General features: G+C 42.9%; 1 protein-coding gene and 1 non-coding gene across 3 annotated transcripts in view; both read left to right on the top strand.

Moving 5' to 3' along the window:
* lama1 (laminin, alpha 1) overlaps nt 1-15326 on the top strand; it is a 286034-nt gene that overhangs the window by 172683 nt on the left and 98025 nt on the right. For both annotated transcript variants that reach the window (XM_048529540.2, XM_048529541.2), the window contains 6 exons: nt 851-971; nt 2781-2906; nt 9183-9304; nt 10887-10973; nt 11394-11587; nt 14598-14740. In XM_048529540.2, coding sequence (XP_048385497.1) covers nt 851-971; nt 2781-2906; nt 9183-9304; nt 10887-10973; nt 11394-11587; nt 14598-14740 — 793 coding nt within the window. The remainder of the gene's footprint in view (nt 1-850; nt 972-2780; nt 2907-9182; nt 9305-10886; nt 10974-11393; nt 11588-14597; nt 14741-15326) is intronic.
* Nucleotides 2971-3043, top strand: trnaf-gaa (transfer RNA phenylalanine (anticodon GAA)). The gene has a single exon. It is a non-coding gene; the product is annotated as a tRNA-Phe (tRNA).

Below are 15326 nucleotides of genomic sequence, written 5' to 3'. Positions count from 1 at the left end.
TAGATATTCGAAAAGAACACCTACTCGGGAAGAACTGTTGGTATAAGCTTTGGGCCCTGATAATGCTCATCACTTTAGCCTTAACGTCACAATGCAAATGCTGCAATGCCTATTGTCAGCTCAGTGTCCCAAGGATTATTATTTGTAAAATATGTCCTTTTTCTAATATTTCATGGGAGGTGGGATGTCACTGGCTGGACTAGTATTTGCTGTCCATTCTTAACTGGCCTTTAGAAGGTGTTGGACAGTTGCCTTCTTGAATCACTGCTGTCCTTGAACTCTAGATATGCCCATGGTGAGGCCAAGAAGGGTGTTCCAGGATATTGACCAAGTGACAGTGAAAGAACCGTTATATAGTTACAGGTTAGGATGGAGAGGAGCATATTGGTGGCAGTGTTCCCTATTTCAAGAGTTTGGAAGGTGCTGTTGGTGGAGCTTTAGTGAATTGCTGCAGTGCTGTTTTGTAGTTGGAACGCATTATTGCTACCATGCATCGATGGTTCAGGGCGAGTGTGATTCCTGGAGCTAGGGACTGGAAGTATGTCATTTCAGGGACAAGTTGCACCACCATCTTGTCATTTTGAGGTCCCCGATTTCCTGTTATGATCAGACACCACCTTCACAAGGGGCAACTAGGGATAGGTAACAACGGTGGCCTGGCCACGTCCTGCAAAAGATTGTTTCAAAAATAGATGGTGCAGCAGATTGCTTCATAGTTCTGCTCATTTATTAGAAAAAAGGAGCCGAATATTTGAATAACACATTGTACAAACAAAAGAAAATGGCCACTGGTTTGCTTCGTGAATTAAAGAAGTTTGTTCACATTGTATACCTGTCCTCACCTTGCCAGGATTTCTAATATCTCCATGGAGATTGCGATGGAGGATGATGGAACTCATGCATCAAGAGATCGTGCACATCAGATTGAGATCTGTGACTGTCCCCGTGGATACGCAGGCCTCTCATGCCAGGTATCGATGAGTTGGGCGATACCAGTTGCTTCTAACCTATGTTCCCGGCTACTGAACAGAGCTGTGTGTATTTAGCAGTAACTTTCACCCAGTTCAGATTCCATTGCAGCCTAAAATGTGTCAGTGCAACCTTTGCATTGAGCTGGCTGGAGCTAAAATCCTTTGAAGATTAGGAGCAACGTGTATTTAGATGTTAACTGGATTTTATGTTCAGTCGGTTCAAAACTGTACAGTATAATTGGGTCTTTTGCGAAGGGCTAGTGAGCTGTACAGCCAGGTTTAAGCATGATACGAATTTGGAACAGTCCTTGGGAAAGACTTTGGACAGGTCTTTCTGGACCTGTTAAATCTGGGGATAATGGAGTTTTGATTGTAATGGTGTTGTGAAGCGAAAGCAAGAAAATAGAGGTGAGGCTCAGTTCGGTCACATTCTTGTGGATGGTGAGGCTGGCCCAAGACATTATAGCCTCCTAGGTTGTCATGACATTAAATATAACACATGGTCTTGGAGAGGGATGAATTCCAACTCAGCCTTCCTTTTCTCCTTTGAAAGATATGGCTGACATTTGGCTTTGTTGTATCTACAAAGATACCTCAGGCATTGCTCTGTCTCAACTGCGCCTGTCAATGAGTTAGTAGCCTACCTGCCTAACATTATATGTACAGTTCTTACAAACTGCTGTCCCATAAGGCCATAGGAAATAGGAACAAGAGCAAGCCGTTCGGCCCCTTGAGCCAGTGCTGTCCTTCAATAGAAAAGTGGCTGATCTGACATTCCTCACATCCACTCTCCTGCTCTTACCCATATCCCTTGACTCCCTGAAGCTGTCTATCTCCCCCACATGGACTTTGCCCCCACATTTTTCACCCTCTGACAGGAGAAATTCCCCTTCATCTTAGTTGTAAATTGGAACCCCTTTATTCTGAGCCCCATGCCAAATCTGTTTGCAACAGTGACCTACATGGCATTTGGACAGTTTAATAATTGCCCAGTGAAGCTGTCTGGCCTGCTGAGTTCTTTCAATATTTTCAGCTCATAATTCTGCAACTGCAATATTTTGCTACTGTAGATGGGGCTTGGGTATTATCAAGTCTGGTTTAAACAAACTATTGATTGTAGAAGAAGGAATTCAGACAGTTGGACTTAGAGCTCAGAAAATTCAAAGTTAAACTAAAAAGAAATCAATGCAAATACCAAATAGGGTGGTGAATAGAGTTGACAGAATACAAACACAGTGGAACATAGGAGGCTGAAGGATGACCTTACAGAGTTTAGATGAATGGCAGGTATCTTCTCCCTAAGGTTGGTGATTCAAGACTAGGAAATATATTTTTAGGATGAGGGAAGAACAATTTAAAGAAGACCTGAGAGATGAGTTTTTTTACACAGTCATTCATGGATGTGGGTACAGCTACAATGTTTAGAAGACATTTGGATAGGTACATGAATAGGAAAGGTTTGGAGGAATAAGGGCCAGGAGCAGGCAGGTGGGACTAGCTTGGTTTGGGATTATGTTCGACATGGACTAGTTGGACTGAAGGGTCTGTTTCCGTGCTGTATGACTCTGTGACTCTATGTGATAGTAGATCCAAGCAGAACATATTTGTAGGGAATAATTTCCGGAGTGTGTCCTTCTCATCTATTTTAAACCATTTGCCAATCAAGGTAGTGGAAAGTAAACTTGAACAAGGTGTGAAATGAGTGAATGGTTTGTCCCCTTCAGTTTCCTGCTGAGTGACCTAGATTTAAGTTACTTAACAGTAAGAAATACTATACTTTACCTTTTCACTGTTATCTTGTTTTTAAAGGAATGTGCTCCTGGGTTCTACAGACAGAAGATGACAGATGGCCTACAGTCACTCGATATTGTGTGTGTCTCATGCCAGTGCAACAATCACAGTAACGTCTGTGACCTTGATACAGGCAAATGTCAAGTAAGATGAATGAAGCCTGTGCACAGATTTACAAGATGCTGTAACCAAATTGATCAGTAACACAGCCGAAATAGCTCAGTTGGGAGAGCGTTAGACTGAAGATCTAAAGGTCCCTGGTTCAATCCCGGGTTTCGGCAGATTTTTGTTTGGGGCGACACGGTGGCTCAGTGGTTAGCACTGCAGCCGCACAGCACCAGGGACCCGGGTTCAATTTCAGCCTTGGGCCACTGTCGGTGCGGAGTTTGCACATTCTCCCCGTGTCTGCGTGGGTTTCCTCCGGGTGCTCCGGTTTCCTCCCACAGTCCATAGATGTGCAGGCTAGTGAACCAGCCACACTAAATTGCCCATAGTGTTTAGGGGTGTGTGAGTTATAGGGGGATGGGTCTGGGTGGGATGCTTCAAGGGGCAGTGTGGACTTGCTGGGCCAAAGTGCCTGTTTCCACACTGTAGGGAATCTAATCTTAAAAAAAACACTGTGCCCTTTCAGTATGTATCCAATTGCTGGTTGAGGTTTGAGAAATCATTCACTGTTTGTTGATGGGCAGAGGAGAATTTTGGGGTGATTTTAAGCCTAAAGGCAGCTACTGGGAATCAGTAAATGCTGGCTCTGAGGGCAGAATTTTCAATTTCGGAAGCTGTTGCTGGTTGCAGCCAGGCCAGTGGATCCATGACTGGTAGCTGCAAAGAGCTGCTGTTTAAAGCTCTACATTTATCCCTTCTGTTCCTTAAAAGGGAAGAGCAGGCCCTTCCCATCCCCACACACTCCCCATGCCCCATCTGTGCCACTGTGTACCCCCAAACTCCTCATGAGCCATGCCAACTTGTGCCTATCCTCCCACTCTGCCAGATCCTCCCATGTCCCATTCACCCACTTTTATTGTCTGGACACAATGAACCCATCAGTGAGAAATGAATGTGTAAAAAAAGTACTGAAAAGAAACAGTCATTTATTGATATGAGTTCTGAAGAAGTGTCATTTCAGACTTGAAACAATAACTGATTTTTTTCTGCAGATGCTGCCAGATCTGCTGAGTTTCTTCAGCACTTTCTGTGTCTGATAACTTCACAACTTTAAAACCACTACGCTTAAAACACTCCAATCATTTGCAACCTACCATAAGTATCAATTAATTTAAAGTTTCGGCAGCTGGAATCTCAAACATTTATAATCACTTCACCTGCTGCAAACAAACATTGTGAGATTCATCCAAGACGTGTCAATGAAGCAGGGTTTCAGGACAGTAATGGTTATCATAGAGTCCTACAGCACAGAGACAGGTTGTCTGGCCCAAACTGGTCCATGCTGACCAAAATGTCCATCCACTCTAATTCCATTTCCCCGCCCTTAGACTATATCCTTTTAAACATTTCCTGTCCATGCATTCAGCCAAATGCCTTTTAAATATTACTAATGTACCCACCCTCAGTCACTTCCACTGGCAGCTCATTCCATATGTATACCGCCGTCTGTGTAAAAAAGTTGCCTCTCAGGTTCCCATGTATTCTTTCCCCACTTTCCTTAAAGTGATGCCCTCTAGTCCTTGTTTCTCCAACCCTGGGAAAAAGACTGAGTGCATTCACCCTATCCATGCCTGTTATGATCTTACACACTTCTGTGACATTCCCCCTTCTTAGTCTCCTATGCTCTTCTCCAACCTCTCACTATAAACAGAAACTGTTTGAAGGTAAATCCACATTTGATACGTGGGAGGCTTTTAAGGAGAGGTTGATTAGCGTGCAGGAGAGACATGTTCCTGTGAAAATGAGGAATAGAAAAGGCAAGATTAGGGAGCCATGGATGACAGGTGAAATTGTGAGACTAGCCAAGAGAAAAAAGGAAGCATACATGAGGTCTAGATGACTGAAGACAGACGAAGCTTTGCAAGAATATCTGGAATGTAGAGCGAATCTGAAAAAAGGGATTAAGTGGGCTAAGAGAGGACATGAGATATTGCTGGCAAACATGGTTAAGAAAAATCCCAAAGCCTTTTGTCCATATATAAAGAGCAAGAGGGTGACTAGAGAAAGGATTGGCCCACTTAAGGACAAAGAAGGAAAGTTATGCACTGAGTCAGAGAAAATGGGTGACATTCTTAACGAGTACTTTGCATTGGTATTCACCAAGGAGAGGGACATAACGGATGTTGAGGTTAGGGATAGATGTTTGCTTAGTCTAGGTCAAGTTGACATAAGGAAGGAGGAAGTGTTAGGTATCCTAAAAGACATTAAGGTGGACAAGTCCCCAGGTCCGGATGGGATCTATCCCAGGTTACTGAGGGAAGCAAGAGAGGAAATAGCCGGGGCTCTAACAGATATCTTTGCAGTGTCCTTAGACACGGGTGAGGCCCCAAAGGACTGGAGACTTGCTAATGTTGTCCCCTTGTTTAAAAAGGGCAACAAGGATAATCCAGGTAATTATCGACCGGTGAGCCTGACGTCAGTGGTAGGGAAGCTACTGGAGAAGATACTGAGGGATAGGATCTATTCCCATTTGGAAGAAAATGGGCTTATCAGTGATAGGCAACATGGTTTTGTACAGGGAACGTCATGTCTTACCAACTTAATAGAATTCTTTGAGGACGTGACAAAGTTGATTGATGAGGGAAAGGCTGTAGATGTCATATACGTGGACTTTAGTAAGGTGTTTGATAAGGTTCCCCATGGCAGGCTGATGGAGAAAGTGAAGTCACATGGGGTCCAGGGTGTGCTAGATAGATGGATAAAAAACTGGCTGGGCAACAGGAGACAGAGGGTAGTAGTAGAAGGGAGTTTCTCAAATTGGAGACCTGTAACCAGTGGTGTTCCACAGGGATCTGTGTTGGGACCACTGTTGTTTGTGATGTACGTAAATGATCTGGAGGAAGGTGTAGGAGGTCTGATCAGCAAGTTTGCAGATGACAGTAAGATTGGTGAAGTAGCTGATAGTGAAGGGGACTGTCAGAAATTACAACAGAATATAGATAGACTGGAGGGTTGGGCAGATAAATGGCAGATGGAGTTCAATCTGGGCAAATGCGAGGTGATGCATTTTGGAAGATCAAATTCAAGGGCGAACTATAGAGTAAATGGAAAAGTCCTAGGAAAAATTGATGAACAGAGAGATCTGGGTGTTCAGGTCCATTGTTCCCTGAAGGTGACAACGCAGGTCAGTAGGGTGGTCAAGAAGTCATATGGCATGCTTTCCTTCATCGGATGGGGTATTGAGTACAAGAGTTGGCAAGTCATGTTACAGTTGTATAGGACTTTGTTTCGGCCACATTTGGAGTACTGTGTACAGTTCTGGTCGCCACGTTACCAAAAGGATGTGGATGCTTTGGAAAGGGTGCAGAGGAGGTTCATCAGGATGTTGCCCTGTATGGAGGGTGCTAGCTATGAAGAGAGGTTGAGTAGATTAGGATTATTTTCATTAGAAAGACGGAGATTGAGGGGGGACCTGATTGACGTCTACAAAATCATGAGGGGTATAGACAGGGTGGATAGCAAAAAGCTTTTTCCCAGAGTGGGGGACTCAATTACTAGGGGTCATGAGTTCAAAGTGAGAGGAGGAAAGTTTAAGGGAGATATGCATGGAAAGTTCTTTACGCAGAGGGTGGTGGGCGCCTGGAACGCGTTGCCATGGGAGGTGGTAGCGTCTATTAAGATATATTTGGACAGGTACATGAATGGGCAGGGAGCAAATGGACACAGACCGTTAGAAAATAGATGACAGGTTTAGACAGAGGATCTTGATCGGCGCAGGCTTGGAGGGCCGAAGGGCCTGTTCCTGTGCTGTAGGTTTCTTTGTTTATAACTCAGACCCTTGAGCCCTGGCAACATCCTTGTAAATTTCTTCTGCATTCTTTCCAGTTTAATAACATCCATCCTGTGGCAAATGAACAAAACTGAACACAATACTCCAAGTGCAGCCTCACCAATGTCCTGTACAACTACAACATAACTTCCCAACTTCTGTACTCAATATCCTGACTGATGAAGGCCAGTGTGCCAAAAGCCTTCTTTGCTGTCCTGTCTACTTTCAGAGAACCGTGCACCTAAACTCCAAGGTCCCTCTGTTCCACTTAGGGCCCTACCATTCACCATGAAATTCCTACCTTAATTTGACTTTCCAAAATGCAACACTTCACACTTGTCTACATTTAACTCCATTTGCCATTTCTCTGCATCCTTCCCCAGCTGGTCCTGCTGCAATTTGTGATAAGCTTCCTCATTGTCCACGATACTGCCTATTTTCGTGTCATCCACAAACTTACTAATCATGTCTTGTATATTCTGGTTATCTCCATCAAGCCTCATTATGCATTTGTGGCTGGTGGAATATGGAAGCAGCAAGAGGAGACCTTAAATTGGCATTAATGCCATTCAACAATGTAACATTTCAAGGGTAGATATGCATATGAGTGTCAGCTGACTCTGACCTCAGTACTAATTTTGTTAAAATTCAGCCTGGAGATGTTTGCAGAGGTCCTTGGGTAGTAGAAACTCGAGCTATAGAAGTTTAAAGTGCCTGGTTAATCTCAGTGCATATATGCATGCCAGGACCTCTGCAGGGTCTCAGTGTGCCATCTCCCAACTTAGGTGCCATTTCTAATAATCTAGAGACTGAAAGGTCAGCATCTCTAACAGACAGGGACTAGCTCAGTACAGTACATCAATAGACTGTCAGTCTTGGGTTTTTGTGCTGTAGTCATCCAACTTCCTTGCTCCAGAGGTAAGAGGACAACCAACTAAGGAATACAAGGGATAACAAGGTGTAGAGCTGGATGAACACAGCAGGCCAGGCAGCATCAGAGGAGCAGGGAAGCTGACGTTTCAGGTCTGGACTCTCCTTCAGAAATGCAAGGGCATTTACAGGGGGCCTGCTTTTACACTCAAGGAACGATTCGAAGTTTGTGAGTCAAACAAAGTCAGTGTTGAGAAACTGCCAAGGCTCAATCAAATCCTTAGATTCCTTCCTCACGTTTTTGAGATGAGGAATTCTGCCCAGCCTAGCAAACATGCCCCTGTGAGACCAATGCAGAGGTACGCTACAAAGCTGGACCTTGCCACCTCACCTCTTAGTACCACAGTGGGCTCCGTAAAGCAGAAGAGTCATTGAAACCCCGCCCCCCCCCCATGCAGCCCCCAACACCATGAGTTTAGCTTTTATTTTGACCCAGTAATTTAGTAGAAGAATCACCGTAATAATTTTTAACACTGAAAAAAATTCTAACAAGCCAAGGGCTGGGCAGTGCATGAACAAATTAGCAAAGCTATATCACACAAAAAAATCTAATGTTTCTTCTAATTTATTTTGCTGACGTACTGTGTAGATGTTCTGACATCCCAGAGGTATAGCCAGAGTAGATTTTGTTTAAAATTGTGGTTCGATCTGAAGGAACTACTCTTTTTACTTCTTTGTGAAGCCAAATTTAAAAGCTGTAGATTGCTCTCCAGATATAAGGCAATAACGTACCCTTCTGGATGCTGAGATTAACTATTAACTTTGATTTAGAATAGCAATTTTAGCTGGAAATGAGAGCAATTTCTGATTTGATATTATGCGTATTAGATTCCCACTTGTTAGCGTTGTATTGATCGCTATTAAGCCCAAACAGTGCAATAAAGCTCTAGTATAATAGTTCTCCATCCTTGCTAATGAAAAACTCTCAAAACATGGTGATAAACTCAATTGCAAGGCTTTTAGAAGGCAGTGGGAGTAACTGAACTCTTTCTTTCATTGTCAAAAGTTCGAAATTAATATCTTGATTTGGGAGGTGATGACTGTATATGTGATTAGATCCAATGCTTGAATTAAACTATTCGTATTAAATATTCCACAGTCATGATCACCTTTTCTGATGCCGATACTACAATAAGCAAGCTTTTGACTTTTATAAATAGGCAATAGCTATTTTAAGGCAATACCTTAAAATAGCTTCACAAGATCAGAGGCCACATCTTATTAGTAAGCACCCACAGATTGTATGTTAAGAATGTTAAGACTTGTGGTTTTACAGGCAATAAACACACAACATTTTATTTATTTCAGCTATTGAATGTGTGTGAGACAGGGAATTTTCAGCCTGTCTGTCAAATAAAACTCTAAGGCTTTTGTTCCCGGCTGCTCTGGGTGCTGCCTCACTGAGGCAGCAGTCTTTCACAGAGACGTGATGGCCCTCTAAATATAGATATGGCTCACCCAAGTCTTGTTTATGTGGGTTATAACTGCACTAGTCTTACCTCTAAATCCAGTCAGTGAGGATAACCTGTTTGTTATTTTCTGTTTCTCGAAATCAGGCTTGTCGTGACAACACCGTGGGTGATCACTGTGAGCTGTGTGCTTCAGGGTACTATGGCAGAGTCAATGGATCTGTCGCGGACTGCTCCCTTTGTGCCTGTCCCAGGTCCAATTCTGGCAGGTAATGTTTATAACCACAGGCTTCTGTTGTTCTCAAAGCATTTTCTTTTGTTCTGAAAGGAGGCAAGTGTATCTCACATGTCGCTGCACAACACATTTGAGGTGAGCAGATGCAGTGGGGGTAAAATGGAAGAGTGTTATAACTAGGAACAGGAGTGGGCAATTTAGCCCCTGGAGCTTTCTCCTTTGATGTGATCATGGCTGATCTCATCTCAGCCTCACCTCCACTTTCCTGCCCACTCCCCATAAAAATTCAACCCATTAATAATTCATAAGCGATCTATCTCCTCCTTATATTTACTCAATATCCCACCCACCACACTCTGGGGTACTGAATTCCACAAATACATGACCCTTTCTCCTTAGCTGTTTGAAATTTGCTACCTCTTATCCTAAAACTATGACCTCTCATTATAGATTATTCCACGTGTGGAAACATCCTTTCTGTGTCTACAGTGAATGTGAAAGAAAATAGTCAGGAATACCTTAGGTGCCTCAAAAAGCCAGTCAGAATTTCACTACCATCTTCACACCGCCAACTGGGGATAGGCAGTAAAGTGCTGGCTCAGCCAGCGAAGCCCACCTCCAATGAGTGAACAAAATAAAGTGATGGTTGGGTGATGCTGGTATTAAGATTGGAGCATTTCTTTGGAAGCAAAGACGGCATCACTGAGACTGAGCTTCTTTCTTGGAGCATGTCTGCAATCCACAACCGTATCTAATGACCATCCACTTGGGAGCAAACTAGCATTGAATTTGGCCAATAATGTTGACCTTTGCTGATGCCAACATCATTCAAAGAACTGTAGCTTATTTTTCCTTGTCGAGATTCGAGGTACAGAAAGATGCACATTTACTCTCTTAAGAAAGGGATTTCTGGCAGTAAAACAAAAACAAAGGTTTGAATTTTACCCATTGTCACACCTCACTAGTTCCATTGAAGTTAATTTAGGTGAAAACACTGATTGATTGTGGCAAATGTTTGTGCTGATGATACTGAGGGATATTGGTGGTTTGAAGTGTTTGCATTTGAAATACTTCCTAAAATGTGCTCAGTTGTGTTACTTCAGCATCTCATCAGCATCAAACATTTCCAAATGTGCTTTTCTCTTTCACTATAAAAGATATTGATGTGTCAATACTGCTTAATTGTTAATTTAATAGAGGTAATTTTAGCTTCGATGGATAATATAAAAAGAAGGGGCAGAAATGTGTACACCCAGACTTCATTGAAAAGAAGAATTAGATGGGTTGCATAGGGTTGGGGGGAATCAATGTTCTCCTTTTTACACCAGCGATCTAAGATAAAGTTACCCCTAATTTTTCAAGATACCATGAAAGATCATTATACTGCACAACGGAAGTAAATGCAGGTATGCAATAAATAAATAGTTTAATATGCTATAAATATGTTTTGAAGCAATTGTGAACATCAAATATGCCCATTATTGCAAATTGTTTTGTATCAAAACCCGATCAATTTTTGGTTGAAATAAATCGCCGATGGTTTTGAACTCTTGTCAGCACACATCTCAACAATTGTTTTGTATGGCTTTCCAACTCTGCCCCCTTTCTTTCACCAGCTTTAGCCCCACGTGTGTATTGGAGGGTGTACATGATTTCCGCTGTAATTCCTGCCTGGTTGGGTATGAAGGACAGTACTGTGAGAGGTTGGTTTCTTTATTATATCAGACACTGTCGTTATTGTTGTTTTTCCCACGTGGCTAGGAACCCTGTACAGCCTTTGCATGGCAGATTTATCTGTTACATAAATCAACGTTACTCTGATTGTAATTTTACAAGAAAATGTCATGCTTTAAGAACTGTATGCCATCTAGCCATATAATTTAATGGCTGAATCTCATTCATTCTATCCCAAACAATCAAATGTTATGCTCTTCATGTAAAATGTAATGGGAATTGGGCGATGCGTAGGAGCAGTTGGCATGGTCTTGTTAAATAAATTCGTCCTTTCTCAGATGTGCGTCATCCCACTTGAGAGTTTAGTACACAGAAAGATACTCGAAAAATCAAAAGCCCATCATTAAACACTGATTTCTTTTCTGTTTCTTCCTATTTTGTGCCTTTAGATGTGTGCCGGGTTACTATGGTAACCCACGTGTTCCAGGCGGTAGATGTCAAAGGTGTGAATGTAACCCGAATGGCTCTGTGCACATCAACTGTGATCCTTTAATAGGCCACTGCGTTTGCAAGTCAGGTGTAACAGGGCGTCTCTGCAATCAATGTGAATCGAAGCATGTGCTGATAGAAAGCGAATGCATATGTATGTGTATTTACATCTTTTTATACCTTAGAAACATCTTAAATGGATAACATAGGATGAAGTTTTCTGTAGATTCTCCTGTTTCCTTCAGAATAGGTTTTGGCAGTCTGTTCCAGACACCCTGTTTTGTTGTGACAGAAAATTATTTCTGGAATCAAGTCCTCTATTCCCTGATTTTGTTTTTCTCCTGACTCGTTAAGAGGATGTGCTGTTGCTGGTGAGGCCAGCATTTGTTGCCCACGTCTCATTGTCCATGAATCGAGTGGCTATTTCAGGGAGTATTTAAGAGACAAGCATATTGCCGTGGGTCTGGAGTCACGTGTGTATGGCAAACTAAATAAAGGATGGCATTATACCCACTTTAAATGAACAAGATGGGTTTTTACAGCAACTGAAGATGGATGTCATGGTCATTATTAGGCCCTGCAATAGCTATTGTAGAATTTGAACCAACATCCCCAGGGCATAAGGCTAGACGTCTGGATTACTAGTCCAATGAAATTGAGTTGTGCCACCATCTCTATGTCGTCCCTGAGTTAGAATTATAGAAACCATACACTGTGGAAGCAGGCCATTCAGCTCATCAAGTTGATACCACCCGTCTGAAGAGCTTCCACCCAGACCCATCCCCCTACTCTATAACCCTGCAATTCCCATGGCTAATCCACCTAGCCTGCACATCCCTGGACCCTCAAGCATGTCCAATCCACCTGTAACGTCCACATCTTTGGAGCATGGGAGGAAACCTACCCAGGCACAAGGAGAACGTGCAAACTCCAAACGGAAGCCTGAGAGTGGCATCGAACACGAGTCCCCGGAGCTGTGAGGCAACACTGCTAACCACTGAGCCACCGTACTGATGGGTTCTCCTGTTGATAACCAGATCAAATAACCAGATGAGAGAAAGCATTTGTAAAGCTGTAAGAAAAGTGTGGCAGTGTGGAACTAGTTGGGCAATGATTAATTACCTATGGGGAAATCCCTTCCAAAGAACCAGCACAGACACACTAAGTCAAATGACCTCTCACTGTGCTGTAACATGAGGAATCATTTGAGAGCTCAACCAACAGACTTGAAATGTGATTGTCACTGAGGAGCCTGATTATGATTGAACACTGCGTGACATGTCTTATCATACAAAAATTTGTTCACCTTGCTCCGTAACAGCCGGTTTCCACCAGCTGTGTGTTGTAAAATTCATTACTTCCAGCTTTTGAGTCTCGCTGCTGCTTGGAGTTGAAATTCCACAGAGCAATGTTTATAACACCTTGGATAATGAATTTATATGCAAGCTTCTTCCATTTAGCAGGGCTGTTATCTTGTTCAGAACAAGCAGATCAACATTGTCTAAAAAGTAAACAGAAATCTTATTCAGGTGCCAAGGCATTTCAAATTATTGCACAGTAGATTTTCAATTTTCCCGTGCTTCAGGGAAGACAGCCTGTATTGTTAGCGTTGAACATCATGTTTCATGATCAACTGGATGTGATCTGCCATTCATTCTGGTCTGCTTTTAATGCACTTACAGGGAAAAGAAATTGCACAGAGAAAACTCTGTGATGAGGTTACTGATATGAGTGGACAGGTCAAAAGAATTATTTTAAAAATCACAGGTACCTTGTTCTGAACGGTTTTGTGCATGCACATGTTTGTGCATGAGAGTCAGATACTTGCATGTGCTGATATTGAGGCTACACACATTGTACGGTAGCTTTTTGCTCTGTTGCCATAGAAAACCTTTAAGGTTCTGCATGGTGCACTAATTAGTAAAGTTAGATTGCATGGGATTTAGGGTGAGGTTGCCAGTTGGATACAAAATTAGTTTAATGGCAGGAAACAGAGAGTGGTCGTGGAAGTGATAACATGGTGTGAAGCTGGATGATCACAGCAGACCAAGCTGCATCAGAGAAGCAGGCAAGTTTGACGTTTCGGGTCAGGACCCTTCTTCAGAAATCTCCTTCAAAAACGTGGTAGTGGAAGGTTGTTTTTTTTGGACTGGAGGTTTATCACCAGCAGTGTTCCACAGGGATCAGTGCTGGATCCACTTTTGTTCACATTTACATAAAAGATTTGAATGAGAACTTAGAACGCAAGATTAGTAAGTTTGCAGATGACACCAAAATTGGTGGCAGAGTGGACAGTGAAGAAGGTTTCCCAAGCTTACAAAGAGATCTTGATAAATTGGGTCAATGGGCTAAGGAATGGCAGATGGAGTTGAGTTTGGAATAAAAGCGAGTTATTGCATTTTGGTAAGACAAACAAGGGTGGGACTTATACAGTTAGTGGTGGGCCGCTGGGTAGTGTTGTAGAACAGAGATACTTAGGGTGCAGTTCTTTGAAATTTGCATTACAGGTAGACAGGTTGGTTAAGAAGGCATTGCAGGAGAAGACAGTGCAGAAATATGATGTTGAAGTTGAACATAACCCATTATATTATTGAATGGCAGTGTGGGATGAAAGGGCTGAATGTCTTCCACCCGTTCCCATTTCTTACATTCTTCTGTTGTTCCAGCTCTCCCATTGAGGAGCAGAGCTTGTGGGAAGCACATCTCTAAACTCATATAGATGTTCCAAACATGCCTAAAAGTGACCCCTTTCTGCAGTCAGATGAGGATGCAATTTTACACTTGGGAATTTGAGAAGAAACTTTTCCCACAGCTTGCAACCTAATTAAACTGGGGGAAAAAAAACCTGAATAAAAGTGAAATAGTGTGGATGCTAGAAATTTGAAACAAGCACAGAGACTACAGGAGAAGTTCAGCAGGTCCAGCAACATATGGGGACAGAGAAAAACGGCCCGTTATCACTGTTTTTGAAGAGTCACACTGGACTCAACATTAAGTCTGTTTCTCTCTTCATGGACACTCTCAGGGCGGCTGAGTTTCTCGAGCAATTTCTGTCTTTTTTTGGAAAAACTCACCTTTTACTCTTCAACGTTTTTCCACTTAGGTAACGGAATCATTGGAAGACTGTGACAGATTTTTGACATTTCTCACACTTTCTCCCCCAGCTTGTGATGATGATTGCACAGGACTCCTGCTATCTGACCTTATCAACTTGGAAACCATTTTGATGACATTAAACGTGACAGGCTTTGATCCAACTCCTTATAATCTCTTTGCTGACATAGAAAACAGGACAGAACAATACAAGGTGAGATGCTTTATTTACTTTCATGTTGGTGACTTGGGTGTGGTCACCTGTCAGCACACAGAGATCAGGATGGGTTACAGAGTTATCAAGTTAAAGTTTTGCCCATCAATGACAGCTTTCGGTCTTTCTAAAGACACCGAGGCAGAGTTTTACATTTCTCCAGCAGTCAGTTTACCAGTGTGGATTAGTTGGATTACTTTATCAATAGGATCCCAAGCTCCCCAACATCCACACACTGTTCCAACATTGTGAGCATAGCCTCTGCCAGCCCACACATTCCTGCCCTGATCTGGGTCCTGTCAATGAGGGCTGTTTGCCCTCCCACCCAGGCTGGTGGAGCTTTTGGGGATGACCAGGATGTGACCCTGCTCAGGCATCAGATGGGAGGGGTGTCTCAGCAACGGCCTCCTTTCAACATCATTCATCCTTCCAGTCCCTCCCCGATAACAAGCCATCAATTAAGTCTGATCCCAGTGGATGCTGGGTCCCCCTTTTCCTCTCCATCAACACCAGCACCAAGCAACTTCTCTCCTCAGCCAGAGACATACATACAAACGCTGACATGCACACAGACTCGCAGACACAC

The sequence above is a fragment of the Stegostoma tigrinum genome, chromosome 5, assembly GCF_030684315.1.
Source record: "Stegostoma tigrinum isolate sSteTig4 chromosome 5, sSteTig4.hap1, whole genome shotgun sequence".
Lineage (NCBI taxonomy): Eukaryota > Metazoa > Chordata > Chondrichthyes > Orectolobiformes > Stegostomatidae > Stegostoma > Stegostoma tigrinum.
The sequence above is the reverse complement of the archived record's forward strand: the minus strand, read 5'-3'. Positions and strand labels throughout refer to the sequence as shown.